This window comes from Monodelphis domestica, chromosome 2 (genome assembly GCF_027887165.1).
Source record: "Monodelphis domestica isolate mMonDom1 chromosome 2, mMonDom1.pri, whole genome shotgun sequence".
Taxonomy (NCBI): domain Eukaryota; kingdom Metazoa; phylum Chordata; class Mammalia; order Didelphimorphia; family Didelphidae; genus Monodelphis; species Monodelphis domestica.
This window is the reverse complement of record NC_077228.1, coordinates 147269541-147293131: the sequence shown is the minus strand read 5'-3', so window position 1 is coordinate 147293131 and position 23591 is coordinate 147269541. Positions and strand designations below refer to the sequence as shown.

The 23591-nt window shown below is 32.4% G+C and overlaps 1 protein-coding gene across 4 annotated transcripts in view; it reads left to right on the top strand.

Moving 5' to 3' along the window:
- Positions 1-23591, top strand: part of FMN2 (formin 2) — a 473310-nt gene that overhangs the window by 306795 nt on the left and 142924 nt on the right. For all 4 annotated transcript variants that reach the window (XM_056816081.1, XM_056816082.1, XM_056816079.1 and 1 more), the window contains exons 9-13: positions 4266-4357; positions 4525-4654; positions 5873-6019; positions 9003-9062; positions 9417-9537. In XM_056816081.1, the coding sequence (XP_056672059.1) occupies positions 4266-4357; positions 4525-4654; positions 5873-6019; positions 9003-9062; positions 9417-9537 (550 nt within the window). The remainder of the gene's footprint in view (positions 1-4265; positions 4358-4524; positions 4655-5872; positions 6020-9002; positions 9063-9416; positions 9538-23591) is intronic.

Below are 23591 nucleotides of genomic sequence, written 5' to 3'. Positions count from 1 at the left end.
GAGATTTAAAAGTTTATCTGCAAATTAATTGTTTGGCACTTGAATGCATTTTCTAATAGAAACAATATTATAAATATTAATTGAATTCATAGACTAGCTTATCAAATGGTAATTCACTTTGCTGCTGAAATATCATATAATTGAAGAGAAAAATATAATAGGAAAAGACTTCTGAGATTTTAGATCTTTTAAAAGACATTTTCAGGCTTAGAATTCATTTGCTCCCTATTCTGCATTTCAGAAATGACAAAACTAAGGTCAAAGGAACTGTCGGGACTTGCCTAAAGTCACACTGCAAGGTAGTGATAAAGGCTACATTTTGAGCTCTGTGAGGGCAGGAAATATATTTCATTTATTTGTTCCCTTACTGGCAAGCACAGTGCCAAATTACAAAATAAAATTTTAAGCTTTTCTAAATGGATTTTAATTATTCCATAGTGGAAACTCATCTTTCTGACTCCAAATCTTTAACCAATAAGCACAATAACCATAGAAAATATAGATATGCATAATTCATATATATATGATTATATGTTGAAATATATTTATTTTAGTACACATTTATATGTGGTATTTATTTAAATTATCTTTTTATTAAAAAGTCTACAGGAATATTTTATGTTGATTATAATAATTTAATTATTTGATGTTAAATTATAGAAAGTTAGATTGAAAGCAGGAAACTTTCTGAGTGGCTTCTCAAAACTTTCAAGGAATTTAAAGATTGACCATACAAATCTTTAGTTATTTTTTTAACATATAAACCCAAGGTTTTTCTTTTTTATTGTAAGGGTACATCACTAACAACACTCTTATGCCTGTCAGCTATGACTAGCATTATTTGTTTTTTTGACAAGTGAATTGAAGACGGAGGGATGTGAGGGTGGCACAGATTTCTTTGGAGTTTGGTAAGATTTCGAAGAGAAAGGAAGGAATAAAGTTTTTACTATTAGTTCTTCTGCCATAGTACATCTAAAATATATAGATTTTAGTAGTTATCTTTCCAGTTATAAGTTCCTATTGTATTTTTGCATTAGGTCTTAGGAATATGAGAGGATTGGGGATGAAAACAACAAAATGGGCCTTCATTAAACTTTTTTAAGTTCTTTTGATACCAAAACTAGCTCCAAAGCTATCATTTGTGCTATATGTTGTAGTAAAATTCTGCAACTCTAAAAATATTTCTTAACTGTCATTTTTTCAGTTGAGTCCAACTTTTCATGACCCCATTTTGATTTTTCTTGGCAAAAATAGAGGAGTGGTTTGCCATTTCCTTCTCTAGCTCATTTAATTAATTAATTAATTAATCAACAAAGTCATCAATTTATTTATTTATTTATTTGATTTTTTTTTAAACACTTACCTTCCATCTTGGAATCAATACTGAGTATTGGTTCCAAGGCAGAATAATGATAAGGGCTAGGCAATGGGGGTAAGTGACTTGCCCAAGGTCACACAGCTAGGAAGTGTCTGAGATCAGATTTGAATCCAGGATCTTCTGTCTATAGGCCTGGCTCTCAATCCATTGAGCTACCCAGCTGCCCCTCTAGCTCATTTTATGAATGAGAAAACTAAGGAAAATTGGGTTAAGTGACTTTCTCAAGACCATGTCTCTAGTAAGTGCCTGAGATCAAATTTGAATTTAGGAAGATGTCTTCCTCACTCCAGTTATGCCATTCTATCCCCTGTGCCACATAATTACCAAATGTCTCTAGTTGTTATTAAGGTTTTGTTTTTGAAAACCTATAGGTTGTGATTATAGGTCAATAACAAAGCTCTCTTGCATAATCATTCAATTCACATTTGGTTTTTAGTCCTCTTTATGATGAGTATGACTCTCTTAGTGGAGGCATGGCATCATGAAAGTGGGAAGCAGGGAGATCCTGTAGGGAATTCTATTGTGGAGAAACCTAAGTCCACCAGACTTTTCTAAAGCCCCGCACTTTCCCAGGAAAGGAATATAAAGGAACTTCTGGGCTAGTGACAGCCAGGTTTCAGATATTTTATTAAGTGACACTGACTTCCTTGCTGTTCCAGAAACTAGGCATTTCATTTCGTGGCTCTGGGAATTTCCTTTATCTGTCCCCCATTCTTTGAATTCTGTCCTTCATGGCTTCCCTGTCTTCCTTGAAATTCCCACTAAAATTCCATTATCTAACAAGTGCCTTCCTTTTTTTCATTATTTTCTTTTTGTCTTACATAGTTTGTTCGTATTGATTTGCTCATTTTCTTCTCCATTAGACAGTGAACTCCTCAAGAAAAGGGACTGTCTTTTGCTTCTATTTGTATCCTTAGTCCCTGGCACAATGCCAAGCACAAAGTAAGCACTTAATAAATATTGAATGATTGATTGATTGATCATCCTGTCAAAGAACTGATATTTCCCCTTCGTTTGAGCACCATCACTTTTTCTCCCCTTGATCTTGTTTATGCAAATCCTTGTAAGTGAATAATGTTTGATAATTCTACGTCTAAGTTCTTTTGGATAATGTCCATGTTCATGCGGAGTAAAGCAATATGTAACAAGTATTTTGATCACACTGTTCTCTCTGCCTATGATACTTTCCCTGCTATGCCTATTTAATCCCTGCCTGTTTAATCCCTACCCCATACATCCTCTAAAGTTTATATAAAAATACATCATTGTAGATTATAGTTAATGATGTATGTACCATAGGTTCAAAAATATAGAATTGGAAAGGATGTTAGACCTCATCTGCTACATATCATTACTTATAGATGATGAAACAAACCTAGACAGGATAAGTGATTTGCCCATCACATAGATATTCAGTATCAGAGAAGAGAGTTAAATTTGGCCTTCTCATTACAAAGACACATTTTACTATATTATGCTGACTCATACTAAACCATAAAGCTCCATGAGAGCAAGGACCTAGTCTTATTCCAAGTATGTATCTCTCACAGTGCTCTGTTCCTTATAGAAATTTGATAATATTTATTAAAGTTTAGCAAACAGGTTACCATTTTTTTTTGCTGCAGCTAGGTATTTATGAGAAACTATTCTCTTTTTAACTTCATAAGACTTTATAGTACATTCTTATTCCAAATGCAACATGTCATACCATCAAAAAATTAATATTTCCCCTTAGTCTGTGAATCATCACTTATTCTTCTCTTGATAATTTTTTTTTTGATGAATGTCTTTCTTATGTGAACGGATCAACTGGAAAAGCCACACTTTGAAATCATCCAGCCTTCACTGATCTTCTTCAGACTTAGGCCAAAGTCCATCTAGTATTGTAGAATAATTATTGCTTGATTATTATTTGTGTTTTAACAACCAATTACACAGAATTAAATTTATGTGCTGGAGAACTGATTGTTTCAAGCCCAAGACATGTAATTCTGCCCATACCCTTTCATGCATTAAGAAAATGTAATGTGATTGATTTCATACCTTTAAAATATATGGACTATATTTAATTTTACTTATATGTAGATAAAAGAAATATGTAAAAATATCTAATGATTATGAAATCTAATGATTATGAATAGATTTGTTCAATGTCAATAACATTCTTTATATGTGGCTAAAAACATTTTATGGAGATTCACAAAAATTAAAGTTAGGACAGTATATTTGATCTTGAAGGCATGTGTGTATGGACTGAGGAGGTTGAGCATATACATCTACATAAAAGAAAATAAATTTAGAGATATGATTCTAGCCAAAAGATAATATAAAAAAAGGTACCCACATATTGTGTTTATGTTCTGTGATTTCTGTGTTGTTCACATTAAAAGTCAAACTGATAATTCCATTGTGAATATTTCATAACCTAAAGAGCAGTAAGCAATGATTGAGATAGTTAAACAAATCTTTCTTTTACCATGACAGGAATAACTTTGCATAAATCTTTAGCATCATATTACATTCAAATTTAACTTGACTGATTTTTGAATGAGAAATACCACTTTAAAAGCAGATTCTTTCATCCTAGAGAGTATATAAACAGCCAAAAGAACAGGAAAGGAAAAATGTATTGTCTTAATGCATGCTTGAATGAATAAATCTTTTGCAGATTACTAATAGTCAATAACATTATTTGGAAGATTTAGAAGTAATCTGGTTTGCATTAAACATATTTACACTTTAAAATGCCTCATGAATTAAGTAAAGTTTTACTACAAACAGATGCTAAGGAATATGAAAATATAGAGTGATCTTTGTAGGAAGACAATTATTATCTTTGGAGTTTAATTGGCCATGTTTTGAAAAAAAATGTCTTCTTTTTTTCCAGAGAGCACAGTCAGATGAATTGGAAAAAATTGAAAAGCATGGAAGATCATGCAAAGAAAAAGAAAATGCCAAGTCTCTGGACAAACCTGAACAGTAAGCATGCCTCTTATAGCCAAAAAGGAATCATCCAGGAGATGTGTGGGCTATTTCCATTAGGAAAGTGCAGTATCTTGAGTATATAATTGCTAGGAATGATATAAGGCTAAACATCTGTTTATGTGAATTATATTTTCTGTCTTCATTTGACTCTCTTCCTTCAGGTTCCTTTATGAATTATCACTAATACCCAACTTTTCAGAGCGAGTCTTTTGTATCCTGTTCCAGTCAACATTTTCTGAAAGCATTTGCTCTATTCGTCGCAAACTTGAACTACTACAGAAGTTGTGTGAGGTAGGTTCTGGACCATAGAAAGCTGGAGCTACATTTCTGATATTTAATCTTGTTCAGTCATGTTCATATTTCAAAAGTTTTCTTTTTATTTACTTTAAGTCCTCATTAAATTTGAAGGATCGCAGTCCTGCCGAATGGAACATTTTATGATGGTGCTTCCAGATCAAAGCACATGTTCAGATTGGCTTTCAGGGCTTCTCTGCAGCATCATAAGATTCCTGCCAATGCACATCAGCCTCTAGAGAATACTGTGCCTTCTGCTGTTGCCAAAGCAAAATCTTCACTTTGCAGAAGCTTTCATACATCCGACATCCAAATGAATGCCATTTGAGAGTATTTTGTTTGCTTTCTTTGATTTTTGGAAAGGACTGCTCAACAAATTGCTAATAATTAGTCCTGAAGACAACAGCATAGCTGAATTTTTAGGCTTAAATGCCTCCTTGATGTTAGAGTATTAATAATCCATAAATCATCAATATCAAAATTTTTAAAAGTTGTTCTTTAGTCAAAGGACAGCAATGTTATTCTCTCTTCTATTGGTTAAATATTTTGAAAAAAATACCATATGAACTAGTTATAAGTAAAAGAACATTAAGCCTAACAGGACTTTGGAAGAAGCAAGTGTGAAATACTTGGGTTAAATTTAATCTCTTTAAAATGCATCTCTTTACGTCAACATTTTTTAGTATTAGTTCTGATGCCAGAATATTTGGTTGCTAAGGAGGTATATAAAATTAGAATAACCATGAAGAATTTCTCTTGAAATAATTCTTGTTTCATAATACTCCTTTTTCTGACTCTCTTTAGTCTAGCAAAGAATAGGAGGTATGATATTAGGTGCTTGCTTACTGTCTCTCAGATGCTCGCTTTGGCTCATCTGTGAAATATGTTAGAATGTGTTGATAAAGTTGACATGGGTTTTTATTTTTTCCTTACTGTGATGATGTAGTTGGTGTAATGTTTTCTTTTTTTCCCCCTTTGTATATATGTGTATGTAAAAGTAGCTTCTGTGTCTTTTGTGAGTTTCTTAAAATGCATTTTGGACATTTTCTAATGAACTACAATTTGTAAGTAGGAATAATGATAAATTGATATGACCTAAAATGTTAGTAAATATATTGGAAGGTTGGCATGTTGTGTGATTACAACTCTTGTAAAACTGATAAATGCTATACAAAATTTTAATTAAGAAAAATTGTTCTTTATCCTATTTTACAGACATTGAAAAATGGGTCAGGGGTTATGCAGGTTCTAGGTCTGGTTCTTGCCTTTGGTAATTACATGAATGGTGGGAACAAGACTCGGGGACAGGCAGATGGTTTTGGATTAGACATTCTGCCAAAGCTGAAAGATGTCAAAAGCAGTGTAAGTATTTTTATAACTGACTGTAGGATTACTAGAAGATAGATCATTTTCTTAGTAGTAAGGAGTTTCAGTATTTGTCCTTGTAATAATTGTTTCTTTATATCTTAAAGCCAAATGATATCTAAGTAAAAGAAATATTCATTTTCATGTTTGTGTTTTGACTATCAGAATGTTTATTTAAATGAGTAACCATTAAACCTCTGTCTTCCTTCATGACTGACTTCAGCTAAAATTATATATTTATTTTTAGATTTCTTGCTTAAATCTCTGTGTGCCATAGGCCATATCCACTATGGCAAATTATTCTCAACCAGAAATATGAAAAATTTAACTTTTTCAAGGATAAAATAAACTATCACTATTGCTTGCTATTTAAATTAATTACCTAAAGGCTAACAAGTGGAGGCAAATAGACCCAGGACTTTAAAAATTAGGAAAGTCTAAAATGAATCATTCTAGATGAAATAAAATATTTAAAGTAGAAAATATATCTAGCCATATCAAAACAATTATGTCTTCCTGATTCTACTAAGAAAAGAAATTAGTGAAGAAGAAAAAAAATTTACAATAGCAAACATTTAGCAAGTTTGAATATTTTAGAAACCTACAAGTGTATACAAGTGTATATCTGTAGTGATGCTAAGAATGAGGAAATGTATGAAATTTTAGAGAAATTATCTCTAGGATAGGAGCAAGCAAATTTCATCACTCTGATCAATTAGTTACTTAATATTTAACTTCATAGGATTTATATTTTTAGTATAGTCTACCTGTTAAAGTACTATTACATAATGCACATTTTCTCTATATCTTTGGGTATAGAAATCATTTGATATTGTTTACCAATACAAGTGCAGGTTTAAGTGCATAGATTTGGAATAAGTGGCTTTTAAAAAAAAAGGAGCAAATTTTTTCCATTTCATATATATTCCTATTGAATTGATTTTAATTGAATAGAAATATTATTTCCAAATAACTTAGAATTATAAATAGTAATAGGTTAGGTATTTGCTAATTTTTACATGGTACCTTCAGCATATTAAGATAGATTATGAGCATGAGTAAAATAATATCTTTCCATTTTCTTTCTGTTTAAATATCATACATTCGTCAATTCCCCAAAGGTAAATTCCATGGATCCTAATTCAAAATAAGACCTAGTTTGAGATTTTGACTTACAATCTGAAACAAATAATTTAACTTTTTATATGACCTGACATAAGTTACAAATATGCTTTCAGTGTTCTTTCTTATGTTTACATGAGTTCAAAACAATTATGCTCATTGCTGGATATTTTTGTTTATCTCCTTATAAAATTAGAATAATATAATTACTTCTACTTCTACTGATGATGATATTAATAAATTACTTAAAAAAATAAACCCTTACCTTCTATCTTAGATTAGCAATAATAAATTTGTGTTCAAAGGCAGAAGAATGATAAGGGCTAGGCAATTATGGTTAAATGACTTGTCCGAGGTCACTCAGCTAGGATATTTTGGAGACTAGATTTGACTCTAGGACCTTCTGACTCTAGATCTGGTTCTCTAAGATGGCAATGAGTCATCTTAGCTGCCCCAATAGATTACCTTTATGCAACACTTTAAGGATTGCAAAGTATTTTACTTATACAGGGTATCCCAATAGTCTTAATGCAGTTTTAATCTTTAATAACAAATCAATACTAAAACTTTGGGGAGACCATGCTTAATCTCATATAAACCTCAGAATAATGGTATGGAATAGGTTTTTTTCCTCATTTTATGAAAAATCCCAGACTTGGGCTAAGTGGCATTCCTATAGTCACCAAGTTAGCAGGTATCTAAGATAGCATTTGAACCTGGGCCATCTTCTTTCTAGGACATTCTCCCAAAGGATGTCCCAAAGGATACAACTGACTGAACAGCTTCTGATAAATATGGTGTTGACCTACTTCAACCTAAATAACCAAATCCATGTTAATGGAGTTAATAGGCCATCAGCCAAAAATGATGAGTGAAAATCACCCTAATCAATTGAAAGTAAATCCTGTTTTAAGTTGAGGTCTAGCTTAGGAAATCATAGCTAAAGTAGTATCTTTTTTTTTAAGAACAGGGAATGCTATTATTTAAAACAAAACAAAACAAAAAAAACCAAATCTATAGCCAGAGGATAAGATCAAAACAAAGATAGAAAATCCAGGTGTGTGTGTGTGTGTGCAGCTTATTTGAGGGGATTTAGTTTAAAATAAATAAAGTCTAAATGTCATTCATCATATTTATCACATTGTTTTGATTCAAATATGATAGCAATAATGAGCAAATCATAAAATTTCTAGGCCAAATCAATCCCTATAGGAATATGACACAAAACAACAAAAAAGTGTTCTCTTAAGCCTAAGAAGATTTTGCACATTTTCTGCAGAATTCATGATATATTATTCATTGGGTTATATGAACAAATTCCTAAAAGTCTGCCACATTGAATAGCTTATATAATAACTTGTTACCTGAAATGACTGCTATAGAAATTAAATTATTTTTACCATCTTCTTATTTAGAAGAGAACTTCTTTTATAATTTCTCAAATCTGTGAATTATTACAAACCTACATGTGGTTATATAAATTTTACAACTAGAATAGGTTCCAGTCAATTCTAAATTTTTTCAATTAAGACAAGGGTCATGCATTTCAACATTAAAAAGAGCTTACCTATAAGGAATATTAAATTATCTTTGTTACTCAGGGCACTAACAGACAAAAAAGAGAATCTTTAAAAATTAATTTCCATGTTTGACTAACTGATTCTTGTCATGATTAAAAGAAGAAATACTTTAAAAAAAGCATCTTTCCTGAAACAGTTAATCTCCTTAGATACAGGAAGAAATTTTCTTTTACAGAATTTCATTTAAAATGTCATTATATTTAGATAGTTGTCTAAATTTTAAAAGAAGTAATAATAAAATTTAAACTACCATTACTCACTTTGATCTTTCTGCCTAGGACAATAGCCGGAGTCTTTTGTCATATATTGTTTCATATTATCTTCGAAATTTTGATGAGGTGAGTGACAGAAATTTTTATATTCCTAACCAAATTTACTTTGACTCAACATGAGTTGAGTGGCTTCATGATTTTCCTTCCTTCCTTCCTTCCTTCCTTCCTTCCTTCCTTCCTTCCTTCCTTCCTTCCTTCCTTCCTTCCTTCCTTCCTTCCTGCCTGCCTGCCTGCCTGCCTTCCTTCCTTCCTTCCTTCCTTCCTTCCTTCCTTCCTTCCTTCCTTCCTTCCTTCCTTCCTTCCTTCCTTCCTTCCTTCCTTCCTTCCTTCCTTCCTTCCTTCCTTCCTTCCTTCCTTCCTTCTGGGGCTATGGATGTTCATTCTTTAAAAACATTATTTTTTGTTATTGTTATTGATCAGGATGCTGGAAAAGAACAATGTGTTTTTCCACTGCCAGAACCCCAGGACCTCTTTCAAGCCTCCCAGATGAAATTTGAAGACTTTCAGAAAGACCTTCGCAAACTGAAAAAAGATTTGCGAGGTACCAAAATACAATGCATGTGATAATCCATTTATATCTTTATTTTTCTCTATTTTGATGTGGGTATGCAAAGAAAATATTTTCATTATGATATAAGAGAATATATTGACTTTTATATACACTTAGCCTTAGATAGTTCAACTAATACTTCTATGACAAAAAAATTCTACCTTTTTTGTGTGTCCATACACAAAACAAAACAAATGTAGGTATCCAAAGTGCTTCTTGAATATAATCTAGAATATATGAGATTACATTTATTACATATTTTTTATTTTGTTTTCACTGGCATGATCAGCAATATAATACGTCTCTTTGAGATTTTGTAATATATTTAGTTCTTCTTAGTATTTTTATAAACATACTCCCCCTCCATCTCTCAGCATTTGTGTCTTATGGATTTTATGACTTTTTATAGGATTGCAGTCTCTCTCTCTTTTTACATTCAGTGAATCCAATAATAGTCTTTAATGACTGAAATTCTGAAAACAAAATGCAAAGCTATTGAACATACTGAATAAATATCTCTCCTTAGAGAAAAGAATAGTCATTCATTGCATTTCCCTAAAGAAACCTTAAAAAAGCAAACAAAAAAGTAGTCATCTCAAATAATAGTATTTCTGGGCATGCTAGGAGAAAAACACATTTCCTTTTATGGTTCTTTACCTCTTTGAAATTATGAAGACATTACTAAGTGTGGCTAGAATCATAATGAAGAATTATAACTTCAGGTTTGAAGCTGACACATTCACAATTCAAATATTGGGAGCAAAGATTCAAAGCTATTACAGTTACAAATTATTTAATAGCAGAGTTTTATGTTTATTTCAATAATAAATGATTTGCTAGCCTATCATTTCTTCAGGGTAGACACTGATCTCATTCTTTTTTATCCTATTAAATCAGTTCAACACAAACTACTGTGCTCTATCTGTCCTTCCCTCTCCCTACAATATTAAATGTTCACATAATGAAATACTTCAAGAATGAGTGATGGAATTAGTGTAAGTATTTAAATTTGACTCAGAGGACACATTAAATATGTTTTAGGCACTGTTAGACATAGAATATATATGTTTGCTACTCTCCATAATATATTGACACTCCTACATAAACATAAAAATAATAGTTAATATTTGCATAGTGCCTTAAAATTTGAAAGCCAATATCATATCACTTGAACCTCACAATAATTTTAGGTGTTTCTCAGTCATTTCAGGCATTAAGTGGCTTGCCAAGGGTAAGTAAACATAACTAGTAAGTGTTTGAGGAAGGATCTGAAATTACGTGGTACTTATTTCAGGTCTAGCTCTCTATAAATTGCTTTATCTACCTGTTTCAAACTATGGGGGAATTACGAACACAGAGAAATGCACAATAATTTGAGGAAGGGGAATATACTAACAATTAGTTGGATCAGCTAACACCCTGAGTTAAGCCCTTGTTACCTCTCTTCTCCTTGAACTAATGAAAAAACCTTTAATTTGTTTCACTTTCTTTGACTAATATTGCTAAATTGTAAGCCTGATTATGTTACCCTCCTACTCAGTAAATTATAATGATCTCCTATTGGTTCTAGGATTTAAAATGAATGGAAATAAGGAAGGAAGGAATAGATAAATATATAAAAAAAACTTTTGACTTCTTCCTAACTTTTCTCTTCTTTTCACATTTTATCTATCTCCATAATCTCTATAATTCATGGATATTTGGTTTTCTTGTTTTTTACTTGTGGCACTGCATCTCTGTGCCTGTGTACTGATTTTCTATTCCCTGTTCCTGGAATTCTCTCCTTCCTTATCTCCACCTCTGGGATGCCCTGGCTTATGCCAAGTCTCAAAGAAAATCTGGAAAATTCCTCTCCTGATCCTCTTTAATACTAGTTCTTTCCCTCTGTGATTATCTACAATTTATTCCACATCTATCTTGTTTGCACATAGCTATTTGCATGTGGCTTCCCTCTTTAGACTATGAGCTCCTCAAGAGTAGAGACTATTTTTGCATTTCTTTGCATCCTCAGCACTTAGCATAGTGCCTGATGGGCACTTAATAAATACTTATTGATTTGACTTCCATGATGAGCACTTAATAAATACTTATTGATTTGACTTCCACCCTGAAATTCCTAAATTCTATACAGTGTGGTACCAATTTTTCACCAATGTAATGCATGCTACTTAAGGGTAGTGCCTATGCTCCCCCCCCCCCTTTTTTTCATTTTTGTATCTGAAAGGCTTAGCACCTTTTCAGGCACATAATAAACTCTTAAATGCTTTTGGATTGATCTAGAATGACTTCCCATAAGACTTTGTGAATGAACTGCTCTAGGAATTCTTAGAAGTAAAATTAATGAAGGAGTACATTCCAGGCATGAGCAATAGCCTATGGAAAGGCAAAGAAATTAGACATGGAATTCTGATTTGGGGAAATAGTGATAGGCTAGTTTAATTGGAACACAGACAACAGTTCCATAGATTAGAAGAATCATGAGTTACTGAAGCAGGATAAAAAAATCATCATTAGGTCATTAAACTTCTGGCAAGGAGATTCACTGAAACTAGCTAAACTTCTACTTAAAAGTAAAAAATCCAGTCCATTCCCAAGACTCTACAATTATCCCTTTCACGTTACAGTGGGTTAGGTGAATAGCACTCCTTCACTGTGGAATATCCAGGTAAAATTTTTTGACCATTGCTTTATTCCCTAAAAGAAATATGATTTTTTCCTTTTATGTACATGTCCAGAGTACCTTATTGTAAATTTTCTGTTAAGTATGTGTTTCTGAGTTTCTAAACGTTTTTCTCTGTTGTCTGCTGGCCTTCACATGCATCTGTGGTTTCCAGAAAACTCCCCCAAATTCCCATTTGATATCTTATGTTGACCTGTGATATAGCAAAACTATAATGGTGAAAATCATAATGATAAAGGGATATCTGTACTTGAAACTATTTTTGCTTAGTAGGGTCTGCCAGAATTATAAATCATTCATATAGTCTTCAGTCATCTTCATGACAAAATGGAACACTGACATTGGACTCTAGTGGAGAACTATGTGTGTGCACAAGGGAACAAGCATTTATTAAATACCTACTACGTGCCAGACATTCTGCCAAGAATTTTAAAAATATAATTTTACTTGATCCTCAAAAGAAACTAGCAAAAAGGAGCTATTTTAGCCCCATTTTGAAATTGAGCAAAATTAAGAAGTCAGAAATGACTTACCCAGGATCACATAGTGAATAAGTTTCTGAGGCCAGATCTTAATCTAGGTCTTCCTAACTTGAGGCTTACTAGCCCTCTATCCATTGCATTATCTAGATGCCTTACATCTTGCCATAAAAATAAGAAAGAGACCACAGGACATTAGGTTAAAATATTACAAGAAGATCTCAATGTGAGAGTAAGTTCTAAGATTCATCCAGTGCAAACTTTTTACTCAAGAAGCATTTAAGAATTTCTTCTTTGCCAGATATATTGCTAAATACTTATGTTAGCTTGAGATAGTATGGCTTCAATCTTCTTATGTGGGCCTTTCTGGAAACCACAGATCCATGTGAAGGCCAGCAGACAACAGAGAAAAAAGTTTAGAAACTCAGAAACACATATCCAGAATGCTTTTTGACAGAATTATGCCCAAATTGTGCTATTTGCTAAATTTTAATTTCATCCTATTATCATCTATTTCCATGGATTTGACTGGACTGCCCTCTTAATCATTGTAACATCCTTCCACTTCATCTCTACCTGTTTTTTTCAAAGTACATATCAGGTATTACTTCCTTCATGAAATCTTCTGGAACCTTTCTTCTATCCCCAAAGCTTAAGGTGAACCAGTTCTTCTTAAGTAGTATTGGAATACTTTCGTATTTCTACCTTATTTTATGCTCTTTTGTTGATATAGCATGTATCTATAAATTGATTGTAAGGTCATGGACTGAAAAGATTAGATCATTTTAGTATTCTCAAAGAGAGAATGTCAATATAATCAGTGTTGTCCATTTCTTTCTAATTAAGCTGGCAATGGGAAGTATTATAAAATAATTAGATACTATTCTGTAAGAACATTGAATTTTATTGTAGACCAAGATTTCATTAAATTTCATGACAGCCTATATCATATTGGGTTGGCCCATTTTGAGTTTTTAGGTCAATAAGAAAATGAAAACCCCAAATCATTTTCTCTGTGTAAGAATTGCTATCTCTTTTTATCTCCATTTTTTTTTTGCTTAATTGTGACTTGCAATAAAATGTGAGATGTTAGATTTTCCCCAACATTATAGGTTGTGATTTTTTTTTCAAATGTCTGGGGAAAAAGGGGGAAATTAAAAAAAAAGGTTAGACTTGATTGTTTAAGAGTAGTCACCAGGAATTTAATTACAAAGAGATTTATTTATAATTTATTTACAAAATGTAGAAAGAGTGAAGTAAAAATCAGAGAGAGGATAAGGTAAGATATCAAGCCTAAGCACTAAGTAATTTATCTCCAGCCTCCTGGCTCAACCTAGGCAGGGCAGTTTAGTCCTCAACCAGATGGGCCTTGGCCCTTTTAGCCCTGGACCTGGGGAAGTCTCTTCAGAAAAATCCAATAGTTAAGAGTCAGCTTTTCACTCACCATGTCAGTCTAAAGGAACAGGGTCTCAGGTCTAATTAGCAGATCCTTCTGCCCCTCTTTACCAGCCTCAACTCGAAAGCATGAAGAATTGAATTCCTTCAGGAAGTTGTCACTTCCTTTTAAAGATATTTTCTCTTGCATCACTTCCTGTATCTTCCCCTATTTTTACATCTACCAATCACAGTTGATGCTCTGCTCTAGGACTGCCCAGAAGGCAGTCAGTCAATTTTGATTCATCACCCACTATTGCACAAATGGGTCACAGACCTCCCACTCAATGATTAAGTGAGATGTTTACAATTTTGGTGATTAGATCTAAAAATGGGCAGATCTCCATACCAAATTTTAAGTAGGGTGTTCTAAAAATAGTCAGAGGTTATAATTTAATCTTCACAATCAGAGGAGAGTTAATTAATTTCATTGTTATAATCTGGGGAGAGTTAAATTTAATCTTCACACAACCCAGTGTCTCAAACATAATAGGTACTTAAAAATGTCATTTGATTTATTGAATATTGACCTTGTCATCTAATATGTCACCTCTGATTCCCAAATTTTGTCATTAGAAAATTCAGTAAGCATGCCATCTATGACTTCACCTAACCGACAAAAAATATTCAATTACACAAGACGGATCTGCACAGACAGATTCCTGGATAACTACTCTAGAGATATCCTTCTAAGTACAATCTCAATCATTAACTCTTTGGATCTGCCATTTCAGCCAATTCTAAAGAAACAGATCTACAGTTTTCCTAACCATGATTCCTCACCTTTTTCATAAGAATAATCTGAGAAACTATCAAAAACTTTGTTAAAAACAAGATAAACTACATATACTTTTTTAAAAATAAGGTAAACTACATATAAGTAGCCCTGACATGATAATTTAATTACTGTCATTAAAAAGTAATTAATCTGAATTTTTTAATGAAACCATCCTTACTTTTTGCTAAAAATCACTTTATGTTCTTTTATTCACTAATTATTTCTTTAATAATAAATTCTAGAATTTTTCCCAAGAATGAAAGTCAAGCCCCCCACTCTATAGCTTAAAAAATCTTTTTTCCCCACCACCAACCCCCATTTTTGGTTTGTTTGATTTTTTCTTTGGGAAAATAGTTTCCTTATCCAGTTTTAGCAATACCTTTTGCTTTCTCTGTGATAAATCAAAAATTATCTACGGTGGCATAGGAATCAAATCTGCCAAATCAGTCATTACCATGGAATGTACTTTTTACATGCCTAGGAAATTAAAGTTTTCAAGACCAGTGAAATGTTCCTATCATCACCCTACTTATCCTGAATTTCCATTTCCAATTAACTATTTTTGTTCTGTTTTTTCTTGTCCAAACATTATTCTCTTTGATAGAGGAAACCAAAGCAAAAAATGTACAGGTATTTCCAACTCCTTTATTTCTTCAATTATCATTATACCCTCTCACCACAAAATACATTTCTATCATTTCAATGATGTCTCTTTTCTTAAAAAAATACTTTTAAAATTGGTTTATAGCTTCATGAAACTTGATCATAATGCTTTTAAAATAAAGACCACCCTGGAGAAAATTTTTTGTCAAAATTTCACAGTAATAAATAATTACATAAGCATAATTTTGGCTTTTGGTATTAATAATTTAGCATTATTTTCAAGAATGAAATATGTAGAGTCCAGAAGGTATATTTTTCTCTTAATTACTTTTCATGTATTAGAAGCTATATAAATTCTTCCTGTGAAATAAATTCAGTAACTTTAGCTGAGGAAATTTAACTAAGTTGTATATCCATATCATATTCTTGAGAAGTAAATTATATTTTAAAATAAAGAAATAGAAATTAGACTGAAAGATTTTGGCAGATTGTAAGAATATATCAAATGCTTTTAAATCACTTGCTCAAGCTGATCATTTTTATGTTTTCTGTATAGACATGGATTGCTTTATCGAAAGGTGAAAGGCCAAGGATTAATGTACCATATATTTTAATATGTGGAATGCTGAAGCCCAGTTTAGGATTTTATTAATGCACCCACTGAGTTTGGCTCCTACAATTGCCTCCAGGTTTCATAACTCTCTGGGGCTTTCAGCCTTGTCTTTCTGAATTCAGTGACATATAGTTTGTTAAGCAACCTGATCTGCTTTTGATCTCTCCTGATTGTCAGCAACCCTTTGTGATGCAGTCATGTCAAGTGATGACTTCTATACCAGTATCATTCTTGGGTAGAAATTATAGTACTTGCCACATGACTTAAATCAATTCAACATGTACACAGAAAAGAGTAATTACATTACCGGAACTAGGCACAAAACTTCTTGTGAAAATTCTTGTTCCATTGGCTGTATCTTTTTGGATTAAAGAGATTTTTTTTCATCTATAGTATACCTAATCGAAGTCTGTGTTTTGCCAATTTTGAATGAAATCTTTGTTGAAAACTAAAATATTTTGCTGAACTCTAAACCATTTAGAAGAGAAAAACAAAATATTACTATAAAGTGAGTGAAAAAATGCAACCATTTCATCTTAAAATATAATAATGTATACTCTGACATTTTGCAGATGAGAAAACTAGGACCACAAGTTGGAAGGAGAGACCTCCCAAATGAACTATAGTTTATTATTGGCAAAACCAGGACTCAACCTTGGATTTTCAGGGGTTTTTCTATTATAGCATGTAGTTTTGTGTCTCAACACTATATCCACTAAAATTAAAGCTGAAGAAAGGTTCCCAAAATTACTTATCTAATTTTTCCAAATTTGTTGAACCTTAAGAACCTTACCATTTTTATTGTATAAATGATATTGTTTATATTTTTCTGGTTTTAGAGATTTTTTTTAAGAATTGAGAAAGTCAGGAAACAAAATGTTTCAAATCAATCCCCTGAAACAGCACTTCTTCACATTTTGTGTGAATTATCCAGAAATAGTGATAGTAATAAGCAAGATCATTTTGATAATATTACTCAGTTTTTGCTTTATAAATCTCATCTTTACATGAACATCCCACTCAACATTAAATCTAAACTTCTCTACCACATGATTTGAGTTTTTATCAGGGATAAATCTGTTAATCTGTTCTTAGTCTTATAAAATGAAATTCTGGTTGGACTACATTAATGTTATATACATAGAAATTCTGGTTTAGAGTAGAAACTCATTTGCAAAATACAATATGGAAGGAAGCAAAAGATTATGAACAGTATCACTTCATAGGAAAATGAGAATATGAATCTACAAGAAAGCTTGGCATCAGTTAAAACAAATGATCCCAAGCACATTTAAAGATGACATTTGATTGACAATGGCAAACAGAGGAAAAAATGGAAACAATCTGTCAACATTTCTATTTTCTTTAATGACAGTTGAGCCACCACATTTGTACTCTGACACCTCTGTCCTCTATGTGTTACATTTGGAAGTAGAAATGAAAAAAGAGGGGAAAAATACTGGAAGAGTAGCTAAAGCAGACTGAGAATTCACAGATGAATCCTATGCTAGGGGTGACACAAGCCGGAGGGCATTGATAAAATCATCTCCAAAATATCAGGAAGAGAGGAAGATACCAATCCTTTGGGAAACAATGAGATAATTTTACCACTGAAAAATGGAGATCAAGACAGTATCAGTCATTTGTCTCCTTCCTCATCTTTAGAAAAATCTTTTAAGAATGATTTAATTCATTTCAACTTAAGGATTTATTGGCAGCTAAGATGGTGCATAGACAGAATGATCCTAAAGGTCAAGAAGATCTCAATTCAAACTGTGCCTCAGAAATGTATGATGTGACCTTGGGCAAGAATCAATGTGTACGTGAAGCAAATTGCAAAATTTAAATTGCTATATTAGTGCTATTTAACAATAACTCCTTGATAAAAATATACCTAGGATGTAACAGGCACTGAGCTAGGTAGGGAGGGATATGAAGACTAAAATGAAATATGTCCCTACTCTCAAGTTTCTTATATCCTAATGAAAGAACTTACATTCTGTACAATTCAAGGATATCCACAATGAGTATATGGATGGTGTAGTATATAAAGTTCTGTATCTAGAATCAGGCAGACCTGAGTTAAAAAATACAGCTTCAGATATTTATTATCTATGTGGTCCTATGAAACTCATTTATCTCTGTCTTCCTCAGTTCTCTCATCTATAAAATACTACTACTACTACTACTACTACTACTACTACTACTACTACTACTACTACTACTACTACTACTACTACTACTACTACTACTACTACTATTTGTTGATAGGATTTTAAGCAATAGAGAATATGAGACCATTTCTTAGAGAATAATATTGTTTATTACTGGGGGAATGCAATTCCCATCAACAAAGAATAGATTTTTTCACTAGTCACCATCTCCAAAAAAGAGGCCAAGTGAATCCTGTCTCTTGCTTATAAAAGGAGTTATGTCATCTCTCTGATTGACTTGACATCTTGACTTTGGGACCTCCCTTTACTGTTCCTATTGGTGGATATTTCAAAAGAGGAAGGAAGTAGACTTAGTGACCTCAGTTTCTCAACATAGGGAAAGTATGCCAGATAGCAGCCCCCAAACCAAGTAGCTGGCCCAGCATGCTCTTAAGAGGGTCAGAGTTCACCTTTATCAGTTCTGCCCTTAATTTCCTCAAGATCATATCAAAAGTCAGAAAATCCAGACCCAATCTGATAGCTTGAGGGTATGAAGGGTAAGGAATCAGACTGATTCACCTCACCCTGGGATGGGGGTGGGAAAAATCACTTTATATAAATATCACAATTCAATATTAATTTTCTACAATTGCTACTGCTTCTGTTGCTACTATTATTATTATATGAGAAGGACATAAGTAGGATTTTAAAATAATATTTATAGTAATACATATCTTCATGTAAAACAATTTACTTAATGTATTACATATATGTCATATATTTAACTTTGTCATCAGTTGTAAAGATCCTCAAAAGCATTATAGTCCAACCTATACCTTAATCTCTTCTATAATGTCACTCCCTCCAGGCATCAACCATTCCACTTTTGTATCTTGTCCATTTTTAATTTAATTGAGCAGAAGTGAGGAAAGAGTGTTTTCTAGGCAAAGAAGGCATCCAGTACAAATTATGTACTGAGCTAAGAAATTGAAATCAGGTAGGAGGAATAACAATGGCTACACTATAGAGTATGAGAAAAAAGTAATATGAAATAAGGCTGGGAAAGTAGGTTGAGTCCAGGTGGTGAAGAGTTTTAAATGTCCAATGGATATTTTTATTTTTTATCCTGGAACTAATAGGAATCCACTGATATTTATTGAGTTGGAGAGGTTCAGAGTTACATAGCTCAATTTGAACTATTGGAAAAATTGTTTTGTTTTGTTTTTTTCAGATATGGGGTAGTGAATTGGCATGGGGAAAGATGAGGCAGGGACACCAATAAAGAGACTATTGCAATAATTTGAATAGGAGATAAAAGGGGCCTGAATGAGGGAGGGGTGAATATGAGTGGGGAGGCAATAAATGATAGCTATAATGTGATATAGAATGTATATGAAGTTTGCATAGTCTTGAGCCATGATCCAAAGTGCATAGTTGGTAAGTTGGTGTGTGTTGAAATGTAGCCATGCCTTGCTAATGGTGTAATGGGCCTATTCTTCAAAGAAATTCTCATTGCCAGCTGTTAGGGCACAGTAAACAATTAATGTCAAGGTTGCTGTTGAAGAAAATAATCTTTAATAATTGTCTACTCTTTAAGTATCAAACTTTAAGCTAATATAGCTCATGTAAGAGTAATCTATATCTGAAGATCTTTATCCCAACTTCCACTCACTGAAAAGCCCCAAATCCTGGTGCAAAGCTACATCTCTTGAACTGAGGTTTAAAGGTACTTTCTGAGGATTCAGTGAGTGACCCTCTAATGTCATTGGACTGAGTCCCCACAATATGTATTCCCCACCAATATTATTAGGTGAAGAATTTTTCAGTCAGGTTTATATAGTTTTTAGCCAGGAGTTTTGATGAATAATAAAAACAAATATTTAAAAAAATACCCTCAGATTTCTGTAACACACCCATCCATAATTAAATGTAGAATCCAGGAGAAAATAGGTCCCAGCTTAAAGAACTCACATTTTCTGGTAGCAGGAAGTCCCTTTTTTCCCCACAGTCATGGGTTTTCAAGAAGATACTCTCAGAAATGGGTGTAATTTCTTTGCTTCACTAAGAGGAGGAATCAATATAAATCCAATCTATCCTCCAGTCTATCTGTTGGCTTTCAAAACAAACACTGATTTTATATGATCGTGGGATGGTATTGGACAGCACTGGAAAGAAGGACAATCCAACATATTCAAGAGTTTTTGAAAATCTTCAGCTACTCCTATGAACAAAGGGATTAATTAATGCAACCTAGTTTTTGTTCATCCATTTCAGACATGCCGGACTGTGACCTCATTGTTTTGTTTTGTTTTGTTTTGTTTTGCAAAGGTAATAGAGTATTTTTCCATTTTCTTCTCTATTTCATTTTACATATAAGAAAACTGAAGAAGATAGAGTTAAGTATCTTGTTCAGGGTCACATGATAAATGTCTGTGGCCAAATTTAACTAAGTCTTCCTGACTCCAGGCCTGACTCTCCAACCATTATCATCTTGCTGCCTGCGAGAAGGTCATAGAAAGGCATTAATTCTACAAAATTCCCTTTCTATATTATTTTCAGAGATAGTCTTTTTAAAAAAATATTCTGTTAAAAATAAAAATTTTGAGACATTATATATTTTTTTAATGTGGATAATTAAATGGCTCCATGGATAGAGTGCCAGGTCTGGAGTCAGGAAGACTCATTTTCCTGAGTTGAAATCTGGTCTCAGATACTTACTACTTGTGTGACAGTGGGCTAGTCTCTTAATCCTTTTTGTTTCATCTGTAAAATGGTTGGAGAGAAGGAAATGGCAAACCACTGTAGTATTATAGCCAAGAAAACCCCAATGGAATCAGAAAGAGGCAGACATGACCCAGAAAATGACTGGACAAACTTTTTTTACATATGAATTATGTATTTTGCTATCATATTGATCCATACTTGTCTTCTAACTAAATTTCAGCAAACATAGTTTTATTTAAAGTGTTTTAGTATTATCTTAGTATTTTTATTTGTACCCTGTTTTCCTCATTCTCTTTGCTATTTTAACCCCCCGGGCACCATTGTTGATATTGTTCAAGATTTGATCTCCCTTCTTCAGCTACCTTAATACTAGTACAATTGCTTCTGTGAAAAAGCACAGAATATGAGATCTTCATTTGCCCTTGCTTATTGATCATCTTGTAAATTAAGAAAATTTGACCCTAATAATCTGGGCAAGAAATACCATAATAAAAGTCTTCTCTTTCTGTTCACCTTGAATGAAGACATTTAATAACATGTGAAATTTAAGATTTTAAAATATATTCCATGGAAATCCATTATCACAAAGCTTGGGAAGCATTAGGATGCTTTTACTCATATTCTTTAGTTATCTTTATGTAATGGGAAATTGGACTTTCAAAATAAAATATGATTTTTGGAGGTCAGAGTCCAAAACAAAAGTTAATTGGTGTGAGAGACTCCTGTGCAGAAATTACTTCTCTGCTAATGCAGATGGTGTCTCATCTGCAACCTAAAATCCTAGCAATTTGACTGAAGCTGAAAGAGTTTAAATGATTTGCAAGTAAGAGTTAAAAGCAGGAGGAAAACTCAGGTATAGCTCTCTATTTTCTCTGTCCCTTTGATTCATATTGGAATTATATCATTTAAAAATTATTTATTTCAAACAATTTACTGGATGTTTAGGAAGTGTTATGATCTTTATTGGGACTCTTGTCATCCTCTATTAAATTGACCTTCAGTTTTTTGCTACATCAAGCTATTTTGTGGGCTATTTTACTTTTTTTCTTTAGTCTACCAGGCCTTTTTCTTTAAGACCACCTAAAGTTAAAAACATTTATTAGAAAGCAGCAATCCACAAATAATTTCTTTTTATATTTTTATTTTAGTTCTTACTGCAAAACTAGATATTTAACTCTATTTGTTTCAGTTAATTTGTTTGACTTGTCTTCATTTCAAAACCAATTAAGGATTTCTGTGTCAACAACTAATTTAGATTTGATATTTACTAATGGTTTTCAATTTATAAAACAAATCATAAATGCAAATTTGAATGTTTGAAAAATCAATCTTTACTGAGATAGAAGCAATACAATACCATAAAGTAATTGAGATGCATTCTTCTGAACAGGAAAATTAAAAAAAGGGTATCTGCCATGTATACTGTACTTTATAAAAGTGTTTTATATTAATTATTTAATTTGTTCCTATAGTATCTTTTAGACTGATCCTAAGTGACACAAGCATCAGTTAACAGATTTTCTGGAGTTTTTTCCTGTTTTAGTTTTTTAATCCAAAAGATATTTGTCCCATCATACTCTTTCCATACCATGAATGTCTTGAACTACTTTTGACTTCAAAGGTAGTTCTGCTTGTGGAACAAAGGCATTTGTAAAGGGGGCCAAGTTTCTGGCCATTTATTTTCACTGTTTCTCAGGCTGTCAATGAACCATATTTGTAAGAGAAATTCAAGCTTTGTCTTAAGGCAAAATATACTTCCTTATTTTTTTCTAATTATGTGAAACTATCTCTGTTATTTTATAAAATAGCAAGTCTGATTATTGAAAGAAAATTATTTATTCTTTGACATTTTATGATGTTTCATTTTGAAAGTTGACATTGTAATATTTACCTTTTTTATGCACTTTTCTTTAAAAAATGTACATACTAATCTCAACAATAATCCTTAAATAGAATTTGTGTTCTTTCCTATGAAGACCTAGCATTAACACACCACAGCACAAAAGTGTAAATACCACACATAATGAATAACTCTCTCACCAGGGGTTACATTCTTCTACAAAAGAACACACTAATCTCAGTGACTTTTTTTGTCCCTTTGAACAAACTCTTCCTGAATTTTGTTTCTTTTAAAGTATCTTTAATTATAAGTATTCCAATTATTGTTATCTCAATCATTATCATTCAGAAGAATAATAAAGAACCATTCATTTGTTCCAGTTCAAATTATTTTCTATGTGAATAACTAGAATAAAATCAAGAAATTTAGATGTCCTATCAACTCAGCATTCCCCTATATGGCTAGTAAAATGGACATAATCCTTACTTACTATCTAATAAGGACATGAGAGAAAAGAGTTATAGATAGATTCAAAAGAAGTAGATAGATGACAGATAGATAGATAGATAGATAGATAATTGATTAAAAGAAAAATAAATTACATTTTTTAGGGGAGGGACTTTCTTCCCAACCAATCCAAAGAGTGTTGGTAGTATTGAGTTCATTTTAAAGAAAAGAAAACTGAAGAACAGAAAAATATGTGTGATTTAACCAATGTCATGTGTATTATAAGTGTCAAAG